Here is a 23339-nt window from a genome sequence, read left to right as displayed (position 1 = left end):
CCTGGAACCTCCCCCTGTGGACCCGGCTCCTCCTTCAAAATGACCACGGCAAATCTACCTAGGGCTCAGTTTTCTTCTTCGCTCTCCCCTGTCTCCCTCACCCACCCCTCCCATTGCCACCCCACACTGGAGGCTCATACCCTCAGACTGGGCTCTCAGGGCAGAGCCAGCTCGTGCCACTCTCTTCAAACCCATGCCCGTCCCTGGACTCCGATCCCATCCCAGGGAGTCCCAGCCTGGGATCAGCCCCCACCCCCCCTTCCCAAGCCCTCCCTCTACCCGCCCCCCAGCATGTAGTTTTGGTATTTCATACAGATGCAGTCAGAAGTAGCTATACATGAAATAAGCCTAACATAAAAATAGAGCTTTTTCCGTCCTTCCGTCCGGAAAGCAAACATCCTTCAATAAACATGCAAGGCGCTGTCCGGTGGGACCCAGGCTGTGAGGGAGGTGCAGAGGAGCAGCCTGGGTGTGCAGGAACATTGGCTACCCAGCAGTGGGGCAGGGAGGGAAGCAGGTGGGCACAGCGGTCCCAAAGGACTCGTGCCTCAGCCCCAAGGTCCAGAGATGGGGTCCCAGCTTCCTTCCCAAAGCCCACTGCCAGGCTGTTGAGCTCTCAGGCCAGATGCATCACTGCCTGAAGTCAAGTGTGAGGAGATTTCGAAAAATATTCTGGAGGAGATAAAGTCTTGGGTCACTGATGGCCCAGCTTCACAGTCGGTGCCTTCATTCTGCAGTCCCTCACTGCCCCCACCCCATCTGGGCCCCCGCAGCCGCCTGCGGCTGGACATCTCCAGGCCCTTTGTCCCCCTCTGGATTGTTTAGTACCCCTGGAAGAATCAATGGACAAGGAGCCCCCGGGCCAGCCGGCTGTGAGTGTGACATTTTTCTAGTACTTCTGGGCTACAGAAGCCTGGGGTACACCAAGCTCCTAGAAGCCCTAGTGAACCAGCAGACCAAGTATGAGTGTGGGCAGGATTCCCAGCCAGAAGGAGGCCGCCATGGCTCTAGCACGACCCATTAGCTGTTCAGCAAGGGCTCTGTCCTCAGGCAGCAGCTCCCAGTGCTGGGCCTCACGGAGGTAGGAGCCCTCTTGGGCCTCGCAGCGGTAGTGGCCATACTGACGGGCTGTGAGGTTCTCAATGAAAAGGATGCAGCTAGGACTTTGATGTCCTGGCTCACAGCTCTGTTCCACATTCTCCTCGTGGCGCCATAAGTAGGTGGCATGGCGGGACTCCATGGGGCAGGTCAGGTAGTATCGAGAGTTTCGGGCCAGGGAAACTTTCTGCAGTGGAGCACCATCTGTGGAAATAGGGGAAATAGGCATGAGGAGGGCTTAAGGGCACCTTGGGAACCTCTGAGTTCTGCAGACGAGGCTTCTAGAGCAAGGCTTCTGAAGGAACATGGTGGAGAGGGGGGTGGATCCCCACTTACAGTTTTTTTCTTGCACCCCCCCACATTCCCACCTTTCTCATAACCCCCCATATCACCGGAGTTCCCTCAGCAGGATATGGTCCAGGGCCTCAGGTCAAGGCCATGCCTTTTGCAGATCAAGGTAACTGAGGCACAGCTGTGCTTCCTTCATCAGCCTGGGGCCCAAGGGAAGAATTCAAGGAGATACCTGGTTTAGGGTTGGGGCACTCTTTGTGTGGCTCATCTGGGTTAATAGACTGCAGAACTGACCTAGAAGTAGGAGGAGCAAACGTCAGCAGACTGGAGGCTGCGGTGCAGCACCCCACTTATCCTCATGTGAACCCAGAATGATCCTCCTGCGCCCTTCAAAGCCTCCCCACTCCCAGGTCTGCCTTTCCTTGGGGCAAAGGGATTTGTCCAATGTACCGTTGGGAACTGTATATAGACACGCAGTGGTCCTGGTCCCAGCCGCAGTAGGGATCTCTGGACATGAGGCAGCCATGGCAGCCCCCGCTGTAGACCTCACACATGTCCAGGGGTACCTGGCTCACTTCCCACTGGGAGCTCACATACAGCTTCCGCTGGAGAGAGAGCAAGGCAGGGTCAGGCCAGAGCCCTCCACTGAGTTCCCAGCCCTTAGAAAAGGGATTCTGCTGCCTTGGAGATCCTTGAAAGGACATGCAAACTGCAAAGAGAGTAACCCTCTCCCCTGCCAGCTGTCTGGATGGTCCCAAGGGTGCAGAGTAGGGTGGGACAGCTCACCCGGTCAGCATCCAATGATATGGCCTGGATGGCAGCTGCACGATGGAAGGGCTGGATCTCCATGATGTTGAAGACAAAGCTGTGTTCCTGGTCCCCGGATTCCACCACTTTATGAATGGTGCCCCTGTCTATGGGTAGTGAGCAGAGGAGGGGTCAATAGACAGGAGCCCACCTCAGCCAGAGAGCCTTCTTCAAGGCTGGGCTGCCAGGAAAAGACACTGGTGGGGAGGGTTTAGGCATCATGGCTCAGGTCAGTGACTCAGAACTGGGGTAGGGTGGGGTGAGGACATCTGAGTGAGAAGGAACATAGAACCCAAAGGCAGCCTGGAAGTTTCCAAGGCAGATCCCAAAAGGCCATCCCCTCAGTGAGTGCCCCCAATATGCCAAAGGCTTGTTGGAGGCTGCAAAATTAAAAAGCAAGTCAGGCTCGGAGCCTCACATTACCTTGGTTACCCCTTCCCTCCTCTGCCCTTTGAGGTAGGCGTTATCTCCCTTATTCTGCAGATAAGGGAAGGAGGTGGAGAAAAGCTACTATTTGCTCAAGGTCACACAGATGGTGAACAGCAGGGAACAAATTGGAAGCCAGATGGGTCAGAACCACACCTCTGGCTTTTTTTTTTCTTTCTTACAACTTGCCTGCCTCCAAAGTACCTAGGGGATATATTAACATTAATTGTTTATTTTAGGAATAATTTTAGATTTTCAAAAAATTGCAGTGATGGTAATAGTCCTTCCTTGCCTAGCCATCTCCCAGTTTCCCCAGCTGAAAACCTTACATAACCGGAGTGAATTTGTCACAACTAAGCAATTGACACCAGTGTGCTCCTATTACTCAACTACAGACTTCATTTGGGTTTCTTGGGTTTTTCCACTGATGTCCTTCTTTTGTTCCCGAAGCCAATCCAGGATTCACGTTGCATTTAGTCTTAAGGGATATTTTAATTTCTGTAAAATCTTAGATCTGAAAAGAACCTTGGATTCCATATGAGGGTTCCCAAGGTCACACAACCAGACTGTCTGCTAGACCAGCTCTCTCTCAACAGGCACCTGTTGGGGACTAACGGGTATCCTGAGCTTGGTCCTCCTAATCCCATCTCAAATGCTGTCCCAGTTTCTAGAATAGCCTCTTCCCTTTCTCCTTCCATCCCCATTTCCCAGGGCATTATCTGCCCCAAAAAAGCAGCCAGATGATGCCTACCTGAGACAGTTCCTCTAGGCTCAGTGTTTCAACTGGCAGGCTTTGAGATATGCTCAAACACTACTTGGACCTGACAAGACCCCAACACAGCCCCTGTCCTCCTCACTGCAGACACACAGACACAGACACTCAGACACACAGCTGGTCCCCTTGTGGGAGTTTCCAGTCTCTGTTGAGGACCTAGAGAATTCCTTATTTTTATCTGGCCCCAATATTTCTAAACGCTTCAGGCTCTAAACTGGTGTCTCTCCCATGGGCCACAGGGAAGATAAGACTCCCTCTACTCCCTAAGTACGCTTGTAGCCCAGGCACGTAGAAGGGAGTAGCAGGGCTCCCTGGGCCCAAGTCCAACCTTCCCCATCCTGCACTGTGTGACCTCCCTTCCTTTGTCCAATGTCCTGTGGGAAATTCCTCTCCTTGAGATTTTCCAGGAGCCAAACAATGACCCCAGGACTCTAGCTTTCAACCAGGCCAACATGGCCAAGGAAGTACCAAAGTGAAGCAGCAACAGGAAGCCCCTTGAAGGAGTATGAACAATTCAGGGATGGGGCCTGGGCCCTAATGAATGGTCCCTGAGGTATAGGGTCCTTTCTTGTATCCAGGAAGGCCTGTGGCCGGGCCCACAATGGTCTCCAAGGCTATTTCCAGGATACCACCCCCGCTTTGACCAAGACCTGATGACGAGGTAGATACTAACTAGGCTCAGGGTGTACAAAGGCTTTCTAGAACAAAGGAGCATCTCTAGGGCATTCACTCAGCTTCCTCTAGGGAGGCCCCTTCAGGAGAGAAAGAGGAGTCACTGTCTCAGGCCTCTATGATGCTTTGACATCTGCAACTCCTTCTTGACATGGCATCAAATTCTTTGTGTCTTACCAACTTTTCAAATGTTTCTTCTCACCTGCATAGCCCCAAAGTCTAATGGAAGGCCATGGTCCTTATTCTGCAAGGCAGAGGCCCCCAGGAGCCTTGGTGCTCAAGCCCCTCCCCTCACTCGCCCCCCGCCCCCCCAGCTTTCCATGTCTCTTCCTGTGCCTTCTCCATTGAGAGAGACACCTGGCTTCACTCATTCACCCCATTTCTGCCTTGAGCTCTAGTGCATGTTCTCTCAAGTCAGGGTATTTTCCCTTTTCCCTTTGCCTCACCTCCTCCAGAAAGCCCCCCCCCCTCTCTGCCCGAGCACCCACCGTTCCACATACTGACCCGACAGCTCTATCCACTCAATGTTCTGCCTACACCTAAATGCCCAAGCAGATATTACCTTCAGGAGTTCCTTATACCTTCTATATATTTTGTTTGCTTTGTTTTGTTTTTTGAAACAGGGTCTTACTGTATAGCCTTGGATGGTCTGAAATTTGTTATGTAGACCAAGGTGGCCTTGAACTCACTGAGATCTGCCTACCTCTGCCTCTTGAATGGTGAAATTAAAGGCATGCACCATAACAAACAGAGAATGGTTCACATCTATGTTTGCAAAGTAAATCAGAAAGTTCTGGGATAGCCCATTACCTGTGGTTAGGTAAAGGATATGAAAGGTATTTCCATTGCTGGCTTGCATGCGATGGACGACCACTTTCTGGTAATGGTATTTAGAGTGGAACAATGGTGTCTTCAGTGGCCCCATGGGCTCCACCCTCTGTGATACCTCTGGGTGACTATCGGCCACCTGGAAGGTTTCTGTGGGTATGGGTTGCTTTTTTGGGAGGCACTGGGAAAGAGAAAAGAAGTAGGTTAGTAGGTGACTGGGAGGTGAGACCAGGAAGAGCTGGGGTCTGGTCCATGGTTGGTCAACAGCTCACCATGCCAGGTCGAGGGTTGGGAAGGCCCATGTGATAGCCCTTGAGGGAAGAGGTACGGAAGACTCTGTCAATGTCACCAAGCGAATATACACAAACAGCTGAGTAGTTCCTGCAAGGATACACAAACCAACTTAGTAGGGGGCCCAGGATACACCACCTCCACTTAACCTGGTCAGTCCCATTCCAGACAGGGCACAACCACAGTCCTCTGCCTACAAGCTCTGTGAGCAAGGACTATTACTAAAGCAGAGCCCAGTGCCCTGCATATCAAACAAAGCTGAAACAGGGGAGGAACAATAGGAGGGAGGGAAGCTCAACTAAGCTCTCTCCAGTGCAATCTAAAACCACAACCTTGGGTTCTGTTACAGCATCGTTGAGTTCAGAGGCCACCTGTTCCACTCGACCTAAAGAAAGCAGAACCCCCTCATGGGCTGAGTCATTCTCTGGGCTCTCCAGTCACAGGCTGCAGGGTGCTGAAGCCTTAGGAGCCCAGACCTGCATGTCCTGACCAGGATGTGTGCAGCTCCATCTACGCAGAAGCCAGAGCAGGGTCCTTTTCCACCCCCGACACTTGTCTGCTTTGTTTTCAATCAATGAAAGTGATTAAAGAGTGTAAATTATCAGGCAGTGTTTGAGCAAGTGTGATCACACCCAGCACCCCAGGAGAGGCCTCTCAGCCTTTCTCAGTCCTAGTATCAGCTTTGGGCACACACATGGCAGGACACATAGGCAGGAATGCACAAAGAGCCCAGGGTCACACACCATGTGTACAGAGGCAAAAATACAAGAGGACACACATCACATTGTCCACTGCCGCCGCCACCACCACACACACCTATTAACAGCTCAAGCCTTACACCCGCAGTCTCTGCTAATGTCATTAACTATTCCTCACCAGGGGTTGGAGAAAACACCATAGACCCTGGTGTCTCTCCATTGACCACTAGGGTCAGGGAGCAGGAAGACATCCTGCAGCCGATTGAAGTTCCTGTTGGTGGCTGCGTCACTACACACCAGCATGGCTTTCAGGAAGGTGTTCCACTTGGAGACAGACAATGAACTCTCACCACCCTGGTCCCCCTGGAAGGGTAAAAAGCAGAAGAAGCCCCTCAGCACCTGCTTGGGCTGCCTGACACACCAGAGGCACCTGCTGCTGGGCATGTCAGCATCTAGGCTTCTGAGGAGCATGGCAGGTTACCAGGGGCTGATATCTGTGAAAACTTAGGCAAGCTTTCAGGTAGGCTCCAGTCTGGTGTGCCAGAACCCACACTAGGGCCCTGTAGATAAACATTCTCAGTCCCCCAAGGCAGACAAGATCACACATCTATGCACACTTGTACACAAACATATAATATAGCAAATTCACACAAACTCAACAGAGGTACTTATGTACTCACATGTTTGTACATTCAATATGCATAGATGCTAAACCACATCTATTTACAGGTGTGCCTGTGCACACACACTGGCCACAGTTTCACGAACACACACACACACACACACACACACACACACACACACACTCTCGTATTGTAAATATACAGACACATCCTCACTCACCCAGCCACCCCTCACATATCTGGCTCACCCTGCACAATTGGGCCACTCGGGACACATTGAGAGGAGCCTCTGGGTTCTTGTCAGGATTGTCCTCCCGGAAGAAGTAGTAGATCTTGTCATCATAGGCTTGGTCTTGGTGTACAATGGTGGCCTTGATGAACTGTGGGTCTGCCAAGGGCACAGGCGATAGGGTATGAGGCTAGAGACTTGTGTAGGGTACCCATTCAACCTTGCACACCTCTCCAAATATATATGAACTCAGAACAGCACTTAAGGCCCCAGGGGGCCCTCAACTCTAAAGCAATACCCCACACCTGTTATGTCCTCTTCTACAAAGATGTCATGGGCCCAGGAGCAATGACTTCATGCCTGGGGACTGCAGGAAAGCCCCTGGGGTGCCCATGTCACTTCTCCCTAATCAACAGAGCCTTAATGAGGAAGATGGGGCCGTCTGCCCCACATGGGCTCATGAGAAAGATGAACTTTGGCTCTGTGAGCCTCTGTGTTTGCTCCCAGAGTAATTCAGACCCATCTGGCCTGCACACCCTTTTCTCTGTGGTTCCTCCTCTCCCACAACTCAAACTCCTCAGTGCTGGCTGTTCAGGTCTATACCTTTCAGGGAGCCCTCCTGGGATACATCTAGATACTATCTGCCATCCTGGACATTCACACCCCTTAGTCCACCCGACTCACTTTGCATGACAGTATCACTTGTATACAGCTCACTCTCGCCCCGGATGCGGCGGAACCGAGGGATCTTCCCGTTGTATTCCTGCTTCCGAATGGTAGAGTACACTTCATCCCCTGGGAGTGTAGGACAACATGTGAATAAGAGCAACAACTTCTGTAAGTCCTTCCCCAGGCTCGGGCCCCTGAGCAAGGGGCTGACCCTCCTATCCCGAGCCTGGCTCAGCAGCACCCTCCCAGGATCCCTGCAGCTGCTCTACCTTCAAACAGAACCAGGGAGTTCTCATCCGGGCTGAAGGGGGCATAGCCTTTCATCTCACCAAGTGACATCACCACACTGTCATTCACCTGGAGGAGATCAGAGGTGCAGATGGCCATATGGCACCAGCCACTGCACCCTACAAGGACCAGTTTTCCAGCCAGGAGCCTACTCTCCCAGAGATTCTGTTCAGGGTAATGCCAGTCTCAGAATCTCCCATCTGTCTGGCCACGAGGGGCTGAGGCCCACCAGGAAATGAGGGCTGCTCAGGCACATGGGAAGGGTTCTCACCAAGTTCCAGCAGCTGGGCTTCCGGGCATTGGTGCCACAAACCAACAGTCTGTTACCCCGTCTCTCTAGAAGAGTGATATAGTTCTCACAGTCCTGTGTGGAGAAGGGGACTGTTAGAAAGGTGGGAGCTCCTGGAAGTTCCAGCAGACACTAAAACCCTCAGTCTTAGAAAGCAGACATCCAAAGAGGTTGATAGCAGCCACCCAGGACAGCTGATATCCTGTGTGAACAGGGCCCATGTCAGGGGCCTATGTCTCCCCCAGTGAGAAGGGGTCCTGAGACCAGCCCAAACTCCCCTAACCCCATAAGTCTGGAGAAAATGAGGCAAAGCCATGTTCCCTCCCTCCCTCTCTCCCCCCCCTCTCTCAGGATCTTCTGCCTCTTCCCAAGGGGCCTGCCCTTTTCCATGGTCTTCCCTCCTCCCCACCCTCCCCCTCCCACCCCTGCGCTCACCTGTTTGTCCTGGCAGGACCCCTTTGTGGAGCCAATGTTCACCTGGAGGAGGAGGAGAAGCTTCAGTCCCTCTTCGAGGGATGAGATTGAGATGTCCCCGGAATGATGCCCATGCATTCACAGGACAAGCCCTGGATGAGACTATTATTCTCATCTTCCATGGAAGTAAATTGAGACTTGGAGAGGGTAAGCAGATTTTCCAAGGTCACTTAGGCTCTTTGTCTGATAGCAGGAGCAGAGCCTAGCAATTGCGAAAGGCAGGCTATGGGTTCTGAAATCCAGCTTCCCTGCCTGGCTTCCCCCATCAACACTACCTGTCTGGCCACGTGTGTTAGCTCCCAGTTTTTCTCCTCATAACCTGACTCTCTAGTCCAACGTGGACTACCTGTAGAAGCCTCCCCCCAGAACTGTGCGAGAGGTGATGGAGATAGAAGGACCTGAGCAGAAAGATGTCCCTAAGAGCCCTTACCAGGACCAGAAGTCAGGGACGAGGAAAGAGGAGGAGAGGGCAGAGGAGGCCCAAGCTCACCGTGCGCACAGAGGCATTCTTGCCCTCGGGGAAGTTGAAGAGGTAGACCTTGCCACGTCCACCCACCCACACAGAGGGGCTGCCCGGCTCATGGAAAAGCACGGTGTGTGGCTCAGGCTGGCCGAAGTCCACATGGTCCTGCCCTGTGCAGCATGAAGGAGAGAAACACTCTGAACAAGAGGACCCATGAGCTTCCACAGGCATACAGACTCTGCTGGCTAACGCTCCAAGCGCAGGGCCCCGAGGCTCAGAGTCAAGATCTGGTTTAGGTGAGCCCGAGAAGTAAAAAATGCCCTGGTGGGCTCCAGAAACCACCCGCCCACACCCAAAGCCATGGTCCCTGCCCTACAATGTGCGTTTTCTCAGAGTGAGGAACATTTTAGGGACCCCAGGGAGAACAGACCCCTTTCCCAAACATACACACATTCCTGGGGAGCTGCGCAGGTATAGAAGGACCATCAGCTCTGTACTGTGAGGGGATCTATAGTCTGGTCCATCTCACTCAGCCTTGCCAGAAGCGTACAGCAGGGCCTCTAAACTCTACAGTGAGGGTCTGAGTCCCCAGGCAACCATTTTATTAACAACTCCAAATCTTCCTCTGAGTTGTCGTCTCCAATCCTCCTGGTTTACCCAGCTCCTTGGTGGGCACCTTTCCATCCAACATCCATTCCTTCCCATTACACAGCTGGGAAAACAGGTCCAGGGACAGACAGCCCAAGAACGCATGAAAGCGGTGCCTAGTAGGCCCTAAACCAACACTCCTCTCTGTCTCCCCAGCTAACCTCTAGCCTGGTTTCATCCACCCAGATGCCAGCTCCTTTTGGGGCTCAGAATCAGCTCTCTGTTCCAGCAACTCTGGGACAGGGGACCTACAAAAAGCATAGCCTATGCCTTTCAGCAGAAAGGCTGACCGGAGCAGTTTTGCCCAAAAAAGAAACTGTCTGCAGCCGCCACCTCCACAGAGAAGCTGTCTCATCTCTAGAGACATTATTGAGGTTGTCCCGACTAAATTACAGGGATGGGATGGCCTATGGCTATGCCCTGGGCACTCAACCACAGCCTCTGTCCCCTCACCTCTGATTAGCCTGGGCCTCACCCCGGAATCGGGTCTAACCACTGTTTTTTCAGCTGTTGCAAACTTTGGGACAGCCAGTTTGGCAGTAACACCCAAGCAGGACATGACCCAGTCCAAGAAAAAACAAACCTGCCCTAAAGGTCTATCCTGAATCCTCCCTGCTGCCACGTAAGTCATTCCTACTGATCCTGAATCCATCGGGGGAGGGGGGGGCAAGGAATGGCAAGAGCATACAGCATTGGACCCTTTCCTTCATTCCCTTTCCTGAACACACACTTCTCCACAGCCAAGTGATCCCAGACAGGCAGTGGGAGAGATTCAAGTTCTGCCTCTCTGCTCTGGCCTGGCTCACTGTTTAGAGGAGGAATCGGAGGCCTCCCAGGGGCAAGCCTGGCCCAAGGTCACACCAGCAAGCAGGGCAGATTGGTTCATCCAGACAGTATCAGTTCTCAAGAACATTCCTGGAGATGTGAGCCCAGCTGGCTACGAAGTGAAGTGCTGAGTCTGCTGCCCTCTGACTGGCCTGGCTCTCCTGGGGACATGCCACAAACAGCGCTATCCAGCAATGCAGGTGGGAATTGCGGGGGTGGGGGGTGGGGGGAGTAGTGTCACACACCCCACCTCTTATGCCCTAGACCCCAGAGCTGCCTCTTGTTAGCCCCAGATGTGCAGGGCAGAGACTGTGAGCCCAGCTCTGTGATGATGTCTGCACAGAGGTGCTTAATGGTGGCTGGGCCTGGGTACTGTCCTCTAGCTCTCTTCCAGCTGGGATAAAACTGTAAAGCTGGGATCAGCAGCTGTCCGATACTTAGTCTCTCTGACTCACTGCTCTCCTTTCACCCATAGCCTGAGCAGCAACCTGAGCAGCAGGCCCCGGGCAGCACACCTTCCCTTCCACTTCCTGAGCATCCAGACCAGGAGCCAGGGGAAAGGTCCAGGTCTGCACTTGGGGATGTTGGGCTACTGAGACCCACAGCCCCAAAGCCAAGGAAAACAAACACTCACAGGCTGTGTTAGCCACTTCCACCAACCAGTCTCCTTAGCTCTGAGCACCTGGATCAAGGTCGCAATCCCAGGCCTCAGAGAAAGGTCAGACAAGGCTAATATATAAGTCAACTCAAGCAGGAAAAGGCACCAAAGGAGACCACGGGTGGAGCCTTTGTCTTGGAGGTAGCAGGGCTGTCAAAGCACAGTCCTGAAAGAGCCAGGCCTGAGTGTGGAGGCAGTAAGGACAATGTCTCGGGGTGCCTGGCTCTTCTCAGAAGTGTAGATATGAAGCATCCACACCACAGAAAACCCACTAAGCACATGGTCCCAGGAGTGAGCTCAGAGGTGCTCCCAAAAGACACACAGAAGTTACGAAGGGCAGGGCAGAGTGTCAGCAGCCGAGTAGGCACAGCACTCCGCTGGTCTGCAAGCCTGTTCACTCAAACCCTGGCAAGGTCAGTGTGGGGGAAGGCAGGGACTACTGGCCCCATTTTGCAGAACAAACAGAAGCTCCTAAGCTCTCCCACAACACTCACCAGCCCTCCCATGACTCTCAAGTTCCTGTCCCCCCCCACCCAGATCTGTGCCTGGCGATGTGTTATGGACTGGGGGAGGAAGAGGATGGCACCAGCTCAGCCCCAGGACAAGACCTTGGCCCATTCTCCACCCCGGCCCCAGCCCAGGCTCCCGCACTGCCCGAGGCCCTCAAAGGGCCTGATTGTACCCTGGAAGTGTCAGAGCAGCAGCTCCATGAATACATGAAAGAAAGCTTTGTTCAGGTCAGCAGGAGCGGGGGCTGGGGGCTCTGGGCAGGAGGGCTGCCTGGAAGTGAAGGCAGCAAGCAGCATGTCCTCATGGCCGGGATCACCTCAGAGAAAGGTGAGCCAGGGGCAGGGAGAGACTCAAGGACCTGCCTAGGCAGGGGCTGAGCAAACTGGAGTCTACCTTTAAAAGGGTTAGGCTCAGTGTTTACATCCTTAAACACTTTCTTTTTGCTGTCTTGTGAATCCAAAGATGAAAGCTTGACTGGCCAGAAATTGGGAAGGGATACACACTCAGAGGAGAAACGGTGAGCAAGATGAGGAAGCTGACAGTGTGGTACAGAGGACAGAAGCCACACGCTGCCACCTGACAGACAACTAATGAAAGAAGAATCCAGGTTAGGCCTCAGTGGAGGGGCAAGGGAGGCCCAGCTAGGCCCAGCTAAGCCAAGGACACACTGACCCACTCCCCATCAGCCTCCCTTGCTGCCTGCTACCAAGGAGCAGGGCCAGGAGTGGGAATGTCTCCCATTCTCTGGCAGTCCCCCACCTCCCACCTCCTGGCTCCCCCTGCTTCCTTTCCATCCCGCGTGTCTAAAAGGAGCACCGTCTGGCACCGTGTCTTCCCCCCTCACTCCCAGGCCTGACGCATTAGTGGCTGACTAAGTGGTAGCTAAAAGCTCCCAGAATAACCAGGGGTTCGGGCAGGGGAGGGGGCTAGGGGCACACAAAGAGGACATGGCCTCCAGGCAGGCTAGGCACACCCCCAAGTGATTCAGAGCCAATCCTGGCTGTCCTGAGCAGAGCAAGAACATTCCCAGGCTGTCCCAACCTAGTTGGTTCCCGAGTCCCCCGCCTCCTCACAGTATAGGGTTCACAAACCCAGCCCTAGTTCTAACCAAATGTAAGTGTTGGGAAGATGGACGGGGGCCCATACAGGTACACCACCCCTGCCACCCTGCCAGGGTGCCCATGAAGCCTTGATTCTGTCGGGGGATGGGAATCAGGCTTGATTTTTTTGGGAGCCACCCTCCTGTCACTGTCCCAACTGACTGTAGGAAGGAATGATGTTTTCCTTGGGAAACGGTTGGTTTTCTCAAAGCATTCCTGCCTAACGAAGGATCTGCCCTCCTCTCATTCACTCTGGATGCTGTTGCCATCTGGTCCTGTCATTCCCCATAGCCTGGATGCTTGTGAAAGAGGGAGGGAGGCTGGGAAGGGTGGAATGAGGGCCACTGTCCACAAATGGAACAACAAGGGCTGGTCCCTGACCCACTGAACCCATCAGCCTTGAATGCTAACCTCCAAAAGCCCTTGGAAAGTGGGCAGAGAATGGCAAGAATGTGGGCATCCCAGTAAGGAATGCCTGAGTCAAAGTCGCCAAGGGGAAGGAGCAGGAGCCTGGCCAACCACAGACTGGAGACCCAGCCATACCCGGCAGGGACCTCCTCCCACACTTGTGTCCATTTGCATTTGCAGGCCCACTCCCAACCTCACCTGACCATACACTGCAGAGGAAAGAATGAAGAGCCCTGTGGTGCTCAGGAGTCACCTGCAGTCTTTCCGCCCCTTGGAATCTCACACTATACACATGGAGAAGGTATCCAAACAGCCACCAAGCTAGGAGACTCAGAGGTTAGGGAGGCTGTGCCACTGGCCCAAGGGCAAATACTTAGTTGAGTCTCAGACTTGGGTACCCATCATGCCATCGCATCTCTCTAGAACCACACTGCTGTGAGAAGAAAAAACAAAACACAGCCCAACCTCCCATTTCTCTACATCACTCTCTTCCTAGCCCCACCTACCCCCATTCACTAGGCACAGACAAATGAAGGGAATCACCAGCCAACTCCCAGGTGATCTCCCAAGGGCCTTTAGTAACCCAAAGGCATGACTAATAGAACTGTGGGTGCTGAGCAGGATGGTGGCAGAAACACAGGAACAGATGTTTCATTGGCTCTGCCTCCAATACGGCCAGGAAAGGAGAGCCATTTCCAGATGGCACCGACCTGGTGCTAAGAGCAGATTATGGCTACTATCAGGGTCCTGGTGACACCTGTACAGGGCTGGGTTCTGACAGCTGCCAGACAAGTACTGTGCCAACACGGGTGGCAAAGCCCTAATGTGGTAGTCACCCTGTGGAGGAATGAGATATCCACCCTTATTATCAGCGAGCTCTATGGGCCACAGCCTACACCCACTGCCAAGGTCAGCCGTGGGTGGGAGGGGAGGATGTCTCGCGTGTTGATTCAGACTTAGCTGTAAGAAGCCTCCCACCCTCTTTGGCATCCAGGCAGCTGGTTGTGGTTTGAGCCGTGGCAGGTCCTTCCTGAGTCCAGTGTCACCTTCTGTGGCTGGTGGGGATGGGGGTTACTGGTTTGTTACAGCCAGAAACAAACACAAAACAGTCAAGATTAAGTTCATGGGTCGTCTGGGGAAAATACGAGTCTAGGTGTGCTGAAGGAGTCAGATGCAGCTTTATGGAAGTAGAGACAGTAAAGGCAGCATCCTCTTCTGCCTCCACTGGCTAACCCAACAAACCCCCACCACCCTGCAAAGACAAAGGTCTGCATGCCCATTCTACAGAGAGGAAAACTAAGGCCCTTCCCAAACCACCAAGGGCTGGGACCCCTTGCACATATCACTGTGACCAGAGGATCAGAGGGCACGACTGCTGGACAAAGTAGCTGGGACAAAGTTCTGATGAGAAACACATTTTGGGACAGCTGAGCTGAGCAGGAATGGAGATGGAAGGCAGTCACAGAGCCCAGCTGCAGTGGAGAGCGGCTCTGAGCTCAATCCTAGGAAAGGCAGGAAGCCCAGTCGGGGCCACACCCTGTCTAATTCTTACCCATTCTTTGACCCAGCAGGTTCCCAAAGCCCTAAAGGTCAGCTTATGGCTACTTCAAAGCAGAGAGTGGGCAGAAGTACAGAGCCTGCTCTTAGGTCCAGAGCCAGGGCAGGGGTGGCAAGAGGGCAGAAGGCGGCTACCTCAGGCCAGCAGGAAGGGAGACAGGTGGAAGACTGTGGTGAAACAGAAGGTTCCCTGCCTCAGCTTTAGCCTGGACCGGCAGGGGACACAGTGTGAGGGCAGCCAGCCAGCACAGCCCACCAAAGAGAACTGGCAGGGTCTGGGGTGCCAGAAATGCATTCCAGGAGAAACCAGAGATGCTGCAGAAGGAGAAGCAGAGGGAAGAGGACGGCAATGGTGGGTGAGGCTATGTGCCAGGTGCTACCCTAAGTGATTTCTAAATCTATTAACTCAGCAAGTCTCTTACTACCTCTATTTCACAGATAAGGAGTATGAGCACAGAGAAGCTAGGCAACTTATCCAGAATCACACAGCTGGGTGCACACGTGAGCAGAGGTTGACACTCATTCCAAACTAACTCTAGAACCTGTGCTTACCCTGCTCCACTCCAGGGAGCCCCTTCTATACAGCCCAGGAGACCAAAGCTGAGGGAGGCTAGATCCCAGGCAAAAGCGACTTGCCATCAAACGCCTAACCTCTCAACTTGTGACACGCTGACAAGTGTGTATGAGTGAGCACGAGTATGTGGGTGCAGGTGGAGCAGGAATATAGGATGCCGTGTGCCACTGTCACCCTAAATGCTAGCCAGTGACTGACTGGGAAGTAAACCTCCTGGGATCTCTGTCTCTATAGGAAGCTCGGGGCTGGGTGTGCACACCAATGCTTTTCCACTCTCTACCCGCCCAGGTTCCCGGCTGGTCAGCACTCACTAAAACACTCACCTATCTCTGGGCATCTCCACCATGGCTCACTGCCCTGGTCTCTCTGCCGCATGTGGATCTCACCTGTCCTTGAACACCTAGCCCAAATCCCCCTGGCTTCAGGAAGTGTCCAAGCTGCTCTAGCCCTCACTGCTCTGCCCCGTACTCCCTGACGGTGCTCCATCCACCGTTTGGCATACGCCCTTCTTCTAGGTCACACTGCGTCGGGTAGGATTTCGCCTGAGGTGTGGGGTACTTGAAGAACGACCCATCATCCATTGCCAGGGCTGGAAGGAAGGGGCAGCCTCCTGCTACTCTTCTTAGCCATCTACGGTGTGCAGTGCTTATCACGGTGACCTTACTCTTCTTAGCCATCTACGGTGTGCAGTGCTTATCACGGTGACCTTATTTGGTAGCCAGAACAGCAGCTATACCTAGCCATGTCCCCACCCCTTGCTCTGGCCTCGCTCTCTCCTCCTCTCCCTGATCGCATCACCCACACCAACCTCCCTTCACAGTCTTGGCTGTGCACTCCTGACTTCCCAGGGGCCCCTTTTCCATCACAGGCAGTAGCCCTACCTCATAGTCACTAACAGCTCCCTGGGGGCAAGTGCAGGGCTCCTTTTGCTTTCCTTCTCCCAGGAGCTGAATTCAGGTGCAGGCAGGGGTCAAGGGCTGGCTGCCCTCTACAGTGAGGGTCCCCAGGATGCTGGCCCAAAGCCCGAGGTCTTGATTAGAAGCAGAGGTACAGGAGGCCCTGAAGGATCAACCTAATCCCCAGGCTGCTGTGGCAGTTAAACCCAGATTAGCCTGAGCCACGACACTGAGCAACCTACCCCACCCCAGACCCAAGCTCTGCTTGGCAAAGGCCAGACATGAGGTACATGGAGTGGGGTCCAAATCTGAGGGTCTAAAGTGAGTGTGGTCTTGGTGGATGTGGACAGAAAGTCTCTGGGCTCAGTTAAACTGGCCAAAGAGGTAACAGGCTTTCAAAGCTTTCCCTCAACCCGGAAAAGCACGAAAGTAGATGGGACACTGGGCAGGGGCCAAGAGCTGGGCCACCAGTGAGCCCAGGGCAGACAACACAGCTCTGCCTATCTTGCCAGAGACCTTGAGAGGGTTCTGCCATCTCTGGGCCTTAGTTTCCCCATCAGGGGCTGATGTGGTTGGCCCAGCTTCTCTCTTGACATTTCTTTTCTCACACCCTGAGCTCTGTGCTGTCAGGCTGGGTAGGCTGAGGACATCTCCGAAGGTTCCTCAATGAAACTGAGAAGTAATGACAGGGAGGACAAGGGGGACTGAGGAGGAGGGTAGGTGTGGTGCAGAGGAGAAGCCCTGGGGCAGCGGTGGGGGCTGGGTAGGAAGGAAGAAGCGCCACAGGGTAACCATCAGGGCTCTGGGGAAGCATCCACTCTGTGACTGTGTCCTAGGTAGAACACTCCATAGAGTGCCACAGAGGAATGGAGGGACCTTGAAGAGGGCAGAGTACAATCGACACATGGGACAATGGGGCCAGGGTGAAGGCCTGCTGGAGCAAAGGGCTGCAGAACTTTCCCTTGTGGGAGAGCAGCGACTTGAGACCTGGGCTGGCTAAGGAAGATAGAAGCCTCTGGTCTCTACGGAGCCTGGAACTGTGGTCCTTTACTTTCTCCTCTCTCCCTGTCTGCCTGGTTCACTGAGGGCCAAAAGGTCATGCACCTGGCACCCAGTCCTTCTTCCAAAGCCAGGGCTGACCAAGAGCCCGTCTCTCATATCCCAAAAAAGGAGACAGACCTCTGGGACAGCCCAAAAAGGAAACTAAGAAAAGCAGAAGCCTTTTGGAGCTGCTAGTGAGAGGTAGAGAAGTGTGGTCAGTCTCTTATGACACAGTCACCCTGAATGGGGCACAATGAGGGGTGTATAATGATGGAGGCCAGGATGTCAGCTTCTAGCAGGCAACTCTAGGGTCGTCCATTCTCATGACTGCCCCCTGCAGGCTGAGCCTCACAGCCCACCTGGCCTGGTACTCCTCAAAGAGATGTGTGCAGCTTACTGTTTCCCCCAAGTGTAAAGAACCTCATCTTCAACCCGGAAAACTATCTGTTCTCAAAAGGAACCAGGGTTCCTGGAAGGGGAAGCTGTTCAGAGAAACCGTGTCTGCCCTGTCCACAATACGGGGCTTGAGTACAAGGGGGTTTCTTCTGCCAGAGAGAGCATGCAGAGAAAGGGCATGGTGGGCTCCTACCTGAGGAACCTCCTCATGATCAGGAGCTGGTGGGGAGCTTAGTGTGCCTGGACCCCACCACACTTCCCTTGAGGACCTGGGACAGGCTTGCCTGCCAATGTCTTTCTCCAGAAGGCAGCCCAAACAGTGACAAGTGGCCAAGCTCAGATATCAGCTCCTTCAAGAAACCTTACTGAAGTCAGTGATGCACACGCCTTTAGTTCCAGCACTAGGGAGGCAAAGACGGGTGGGTTTCTGTGAGCTAAGGCCAGCCTGGACTATACATAGCAAGTTCCAAGCCAGCCAGAGTCACACTGTGAGAGTCTGGAGAGGGAGAGGGACAGGGACAGGGAGAGAGGAGAGACCATGCTGGACCCCTGGCCAAAGCTGATTCAACACTGTCAAGCAGGTGCTCCTCTTACCCCTTCCCGTCCAGCCAACTCCTGTCTCCGCCATCTCAGCTTTACCACCTCACCCAGAGAGCCGGCTGACCAGCAGACTCCCTTAGCCCCAGAGAGCCAGCTGACCAGCAGACTCCCTTAGCCCCAGAGAGCCGGCTGACCAGCAGACCCCTTAGCCCCAGAGAGCCGGCTGACTAGCAGACTCCCTTAGCCCCAGAGAGCCGGCTGACCAGCAGACCCCTTAGCCCCAGAGAGCCGGCTGACTAGCAGACTCCCTTAAACCCAGAGAGCCGGCTGACTTGCAGACTCCCTTAGCCCCCATCCTCTGTTGTAGGTCCTGTCACATTCCTTCAGCGCACATACTGGCTTATTTGTCCAGTCTTCCCATCTACAAGGACACCAACTCATTTAATTTCCCTGCTGAACCCTCAAGCCCAATCCTAGAACCCGCACAAAGCCGGACTCAGAAAGAACCTGTCGAATGGGTATCCACTCTTGAGGCGTAAGTCAACAGGCCATTCCCTGAAACTGACCCTTGACTTTCAGCCCATGACAGGAAAGAGAAGGACACAAGACTCAAGGATTTCCCCGTGTTTTAGTTACTTAACACCAAGACCTGAATGGGTCACTGAAGTCTCTGCTCCACCCTCCTCGCCCTAAGAAAAAGGAATCTGGAGGTATTATGGGCCAGCAGTGAAGGAAATACCACCTCTGACTTCGTTGGACATCTGAGGAAACTGGGGTTCAGAAAAAGGCAAGAATGCACCCAAAGTCACAGCAAATGAAGCCAGAACAAGAGGCCAGAACCAGGCTCCTGACTTCCCACCTATTTCTACCCAAGGTACAAGAGTCAACTTGGGTCTGTGCCACCACCTACCTGCAGCCCACCCCCAACACCTGCTTTCAGAATCTTTAATGTTCAGCACAGATCCCTAACAACACTTGGCAGGGAGCTTCTGGGGGACATCACCAAGCACCTATTCCAACTTAGGAAACCCCCTTTCCTCTTGGGGATTGCCCCCCCAGTTCTGCAGGGGGGTTCACCTTGAAGGTAATGAACTCATCTAAGTCCCCGAGGGGGCAGGGATTTCCACTGGAAATGCTGATGCTTGGAGAGCCCCAGCTGTGACCTCATCCCCTGGAGGAGGTGATAACAACCCCCCTACCCTGGGGAGCAGCCCCTTAATGGCTATCCAACAGCTCCCAAGTCAACAATAACATCCTGTTGTTTAATTGGGCCAGAGGGGAAAGAACCAGCTGGGCAGGTAGAGACTGGAGACTGGACTGTTTGCCTTCTGTGGACAGACTAGCTTACACTGACACGGGGGTCAGGATCTATCTCCACCGGTTTCTCCGCCTCCAACCGCTGGTGGAGCAGGGGAGGAGTACATAGCATACACAGGCATGCAAACCTACCACACTCCACCCTCAGCTGCCAACCACTCATCTCCTGCCCCCTGCTTGAAGGAAGATCAGAGTCACACATCTACATTAACTGACTCATGTGCTAGTGATATCTTATGGGGACAACCTCTAGAGCTCTTCCTGCTCTGGCAACCTCTGGGGGTCAAAGACAGGTGCAGAGCTCAAGGATACCCAGCAGGCTGTGATGGAACACACATCCCCTGATCCAAGCTGTTCTGCACCAGGCCTTCATCTGGTTGCTAAAGCAGCAACTCTCTTAACAATTGCACTCCGGGATGCTCTCAGAGTCCCCTGCTTTAATGTTTCCCTAAGGCTTGAGGGGCAGAGGGGTCCAAGCAAAGAAAATAAAGACATGTCTATACCTATCCTAATCTTTATTCCGTCTTGACTCAAAACTAAAATCTAAATCTATGTCTAGTAGAGAAATGGCTATAGGGCTACCACCATCCCTAGTCATCTCTGAAAGTTCTTGTCCCATCCTCTGGCAGACAGGGCCCTAGGCTTATTGTAAAGCCTGGAAGGGTCTCCCTCTCTCACTCTATGCCTAGGTTGGCCCTATCCAAACTCCCTACTACCCGACTGCCATGTGTTACCCCATAGGAGGCAGGAGGCAGCTGTCAGCCGGGCACACTATCACCAGCTGGTGGCCCTAGGGGGTGGGGGGCAGGTGAATGGCAGGGCCTGTCTGGTCAGTGGGGCACCTGGCACTTGTGAAGGAGATTGCAGACTGTCCTTGGACAAGATTGGTGAGTGTCTGGTGGATCCCAGCCAGAGGGGGTCAATAGTGCATTACCAGTGTGGCCACAGCAGTGAAATGCAAGCAAGGGAAGCTGGGCATAGAGATGGGCTGGGAGCTTGAAACCTGGGTAAGAGGACTGAAAGCAGCTTTAAATAGCCTCAGGGTGAGTAAGGACTAAGTGCCAGGGACAGACGAGTATGCATTAAGTGCTAACAAGTGGGTGTGCATTAAGTATGCGGTGGGGAGGTCAAGGAAGGACTGGGGGGCTGGGGAGACAGGCACAATCAGATGAAAGGAGTTTGATATAGAGCGAGATTCCAGAACACTCAAGACATAACCATTTGTCTTCTCTGGAATACTCCTGTACTGTGCTGCCCAAGACACAAGAGGACAAAGACGAGGGAAAATGCTGGCAGGGCAGAGGAAAAGAGGCTGGAGTGGGCACAAGTGTGGAGTGTGCGGGTGTCCACCATGAATGGCAGGTCTCGAGCTCCAGCTAAGCTGTTCCTCTCCCGCCGGGCACACCTTCCGCTGGATGGCGAGTTGGAGACCAGAGTACCTCATTTATCGCTGGAGAACCATCTAAATCCTTCTCCTCTCCCTAACCCTGGACCAGGACAAATCAGGATCAGATCAGAGCCCCCACCTGCTCAGTGAGCGCCCACACTGCCCAGTGACCTTGGGCAAGTCACATTCTCTCGGCTGCTGCGGCAGTTCGGGCCACTCATTTTATGTGGGTTCCCCCCCTCCCCTACTAAGAATACCTGCCCCAGATAAAGCTCAGACTTCCGCAATCCCTGCAAACTGCCAAGGCATCAAAGGGTTCCCAGTAGGGACGGACAGGACCAGTACCCCCAGCCCCCGGTGTGAATCTCCCGTCACCACTAGGGGAGGGGCTGCAGAGACGCCAAATTTGGGTACAGAGCTGAGTTTGCCTGGGGGCGGGGAAGCATTTGTGTGCAATGCAGGGGAGGGGAGCTCCGTCCCTAGCGGCAGAAAGCCTCCAACCCCAACCTAGCCAGCTGTCTGTCCCACTGTACAGGGGTCTAAACTGAAATGCCCCAGGGGAAGACTCCAGTCCCCCAGGTTCTCATATTCATCACAGTCCTAAGGCTGCACACCCCTCCCCAGATATGCCGCTTGGGGGTCCCAATGGCCTCACCCCACCCAATGGGCACTATTCCCCCTCCTTGTGCTAGCGCCAATTTCTGGTGACAACTGCCACGTGCGGGCAAGGGGGGGAGCGACTGGTCCCAGCATTAGGGAGACAGCGCCCAGGTGTCCCGAGCCCCAGCACTGCACCTTGTCCCGGATCGCCGCAGGGTGCCCACCCCCTTGCCTGGCCCGCGCTCTGGGCCGGGGCGGGGGCGGGGGCAGGCGGCGGGGTCTTTGTTCCCGCAGCCCGAGCGCAGCGGCGGCGGCAATGGGTCCGCGCCCCCTTCACCAACCCAGTCTGAGCCCCGCGTGCCAGCAGAGCCCGCAGCTCGCAAGGAGGGAGTCAGGGTGAGGAAGCTGGCCGGGGGAAGGAAGGGTCCTGCATAGTAGACCCCGCGGGGGAGAGCCAAAGAGCCTCGGCGAGGCAGGGGCCCGCAACCTCCCCGCCTGCGCTCAAGCTCTGCGGCTCGGGCTCCGAGCTGCCTTTGGACTTGGAGCGCCACTTAGCCGGGCCCGGGCCCCTGCCGCTCGCTCGCACGCTGTACCGCTCCAGCCCTCTCCAGCGTGACAGTATGCACACTCACATACACTCACCCGGACCCACACGCTCCCTTCGGGGCCAGCCCGAGACCTGCAGAGCTGCGCACACGCACTCTCTCTGGGTGCCGCACACTCCGCACCCTCCCCGCACAGCGTCCGATCCCGCGCCCCGCCGGCCGTGCGGCGCCGCCTACCTTTCCAGACGGCGGAGATGCGGGGTCCGCTCCTCGAGTGGCCTTGGGCGGAGGCGGCGGCCACCCAGAACAGCAGCAGCAGTAGCAGCCGCAGCGGGAGCCCGAACCGAGCCGGCGGGCTGAGGACGCGGGCGCGCGGTGCGCTGGGGGCGGCACGTCCGGGAGGAGGAGGCGTCATCCCGCAGCCCCGGAGCGACAGCGGCAAGCAGCCGAGACTGAGCCAGCGCCCGGCCGCAGGCAGAACCTAGCGCCAGGAGGCGGAGTCAAGCGCCTGACCCCACCCCACCCCTCCCCCCCCGCCCCTCACAGCGTTTTCTAGCTTTGCCCGTGGCCCCTAGCTTGTTCGGTGTCCGCGGCTAGGAGAATCTTCGCCACCCGCTTTCACGCAACTCCACCGGGAGAAACCAGCTGCGAAGAAGACAGACTTGTGATCTGTCATGAGGAGCAGGCCCCATCCCTCCTCTGAGATTCCGTTCCACTTCCCTTGCCCCAGTGGACGGAAAGGCCTAGGGAATCTGTAAGGACCTCTCGGTGCATGGATGAGTGTAACATTGGGACAACCTGGTTGCAGCTAGCTAAGTGGTTTGAGAGGCATTCTCAGAGAATGGGCTTGCCCGAGTGGGACCCAGCTCTCTGCTGATCCTATCAGCCCGGAGCAAGATGCTTTCCTCTGAGGAGAAGACAGAGGAGGTCGATGATGTGTGAGGTGCCCACAACTCCCCACTATTGCTCTGCCTGAAAGAACACTGGGAATTTTTCATCTTGGCCTGACTCCCTCCTCTCCCTCTCCTTTCTCCTCCCTTCCCCAGCCAGCAGCCTTCTGGGCTGCCTCCCCCCAGCCAGCTGGTGTATGCTCAGAAAATCCTAACTCATTTCCATGTGAGCTGAGGGGGATATAATTAGGAAGGCCCCTTCCCCAAGAAGAACGCGAGGGGCACATCTTGCATGCCCACGACTCACAGGCAGGGCAAAGTCAGACCAGTTGGAGGGATCTCTTTCTCTGCCTAAGGCTCAGTTACCTACCAAGGGCAACCTGATGACTCGGTCGGTGGTGGCTCCCTCAGAGGGTCCAAGTCCCAGTCCTTCTGCAGTCACCTGAACAGCCCCGGGAACTGTCATTAGCTTATGGTCTTGGAGGCACTTTGCCTTTTGTAGAAGAGTCTCCTGTTTTCCTTGGAC

At 54.6% G+C, this 23339-nt stretch overlaps 1 protein-coding gene across 2 annotated transcripts; it reads right to left on the bottom strand.

Annotated features, from left to right (window-relative positions):
• Positions 1 to 360: 360 nt before the first annotated feature.
• Sema7a (semaphorin 7A (John Milton Hagen blood group)) lies at positions 361 to 22376 on the bottom strand. 2 transcript variants are annotated; one of them, XM_005069603.4, is made up of 14 exons: positions 22161 to 22376; positions 8949 to 9091; positions 8420 to 8461; positions 7967 to 8059; positions 7677 to 7764; positions 7423 to 7533; positions 6758 to 6897; positions 6065 to 6249; positions 5170 to 5278; positions 4880 to 5078; positions 2176 to 2303; positions 1840 to 1994; positions 1622 to 1683; positions 361 to 1302 (listed from the first exon to the last, which is right to left on the bottom strand). In XM_005069603.4, the coding sequence occupies exons 1-14, from the start codon at positions 22336 to 22338 to the stop codon at positions 941 to 943; spliced, it is 1995 nt and encodes a 664-aa protein (XP_005069660.1). In that variant the 5' UTR covers positions 22339 to 22376; the 3' UTR covers positions 361 to 940. The 2 variants fall into 2 exon arrangements, with proteins under 2 accessions (XP_005069660.1, XP_012968451.1); XM_013112997.3 differs by lacking the exon at positions 22161 to 22376 and adding an exon at positions 22021 to 22041.
• Between the last annotated feature and the right edge of the window lie 963 nt (positions 22377 to 23339).

Source organism: Mesocricetus auratus, unplaced genomic scaffold (genome assembly GCF_017639785.1).
Source record: "Mesocricetus auratus isolate SY011 unplaced genomic scaffold, BCM_Maur_2.0 Super-Scaffold_100022, whole genome shotgun sequence".
NCBI classification, from domain to species: Eukaryota; Metazoa; Chordata; class Mammalia; order Rodentia; family Cricetidae; genus Mesocricetus; species Mesocricetus auratus.
The sequence above is the reverse complement of the archived record's forward strand: the minus strand, read 5'-3'. Positions and strand labels throughout refer to the sequence as shown.

What these genes read in the sequence shown, in the direction of transcription:
- Sema7a (XM_005069603.4), bottom strand. Translation starts at nt 22,338, where the DNA reads ATGACGCCTCCTCCTCCCGGACGTGCCGCCCCCAGCGCACCGCGCGCC. An exon ending in AGCCCAGCTGCTGGAACTTG is followed by an intron (nt 7,765 to 7,966) that starts GTGAGAACCCTT and finishes GATCTCCTCCAG; the next exon opens with GTGAATGACAGTGTGGTGAT. An exon ending in GGTGTTTTCTCCAACCCCTG is followed by an intron (nt 5,279 to 6,064) that starts GTGAGGAATAGT and finishes GTATCCTTGCAG; the next exon opens with GAACTACTCAGCTGTTTGTG.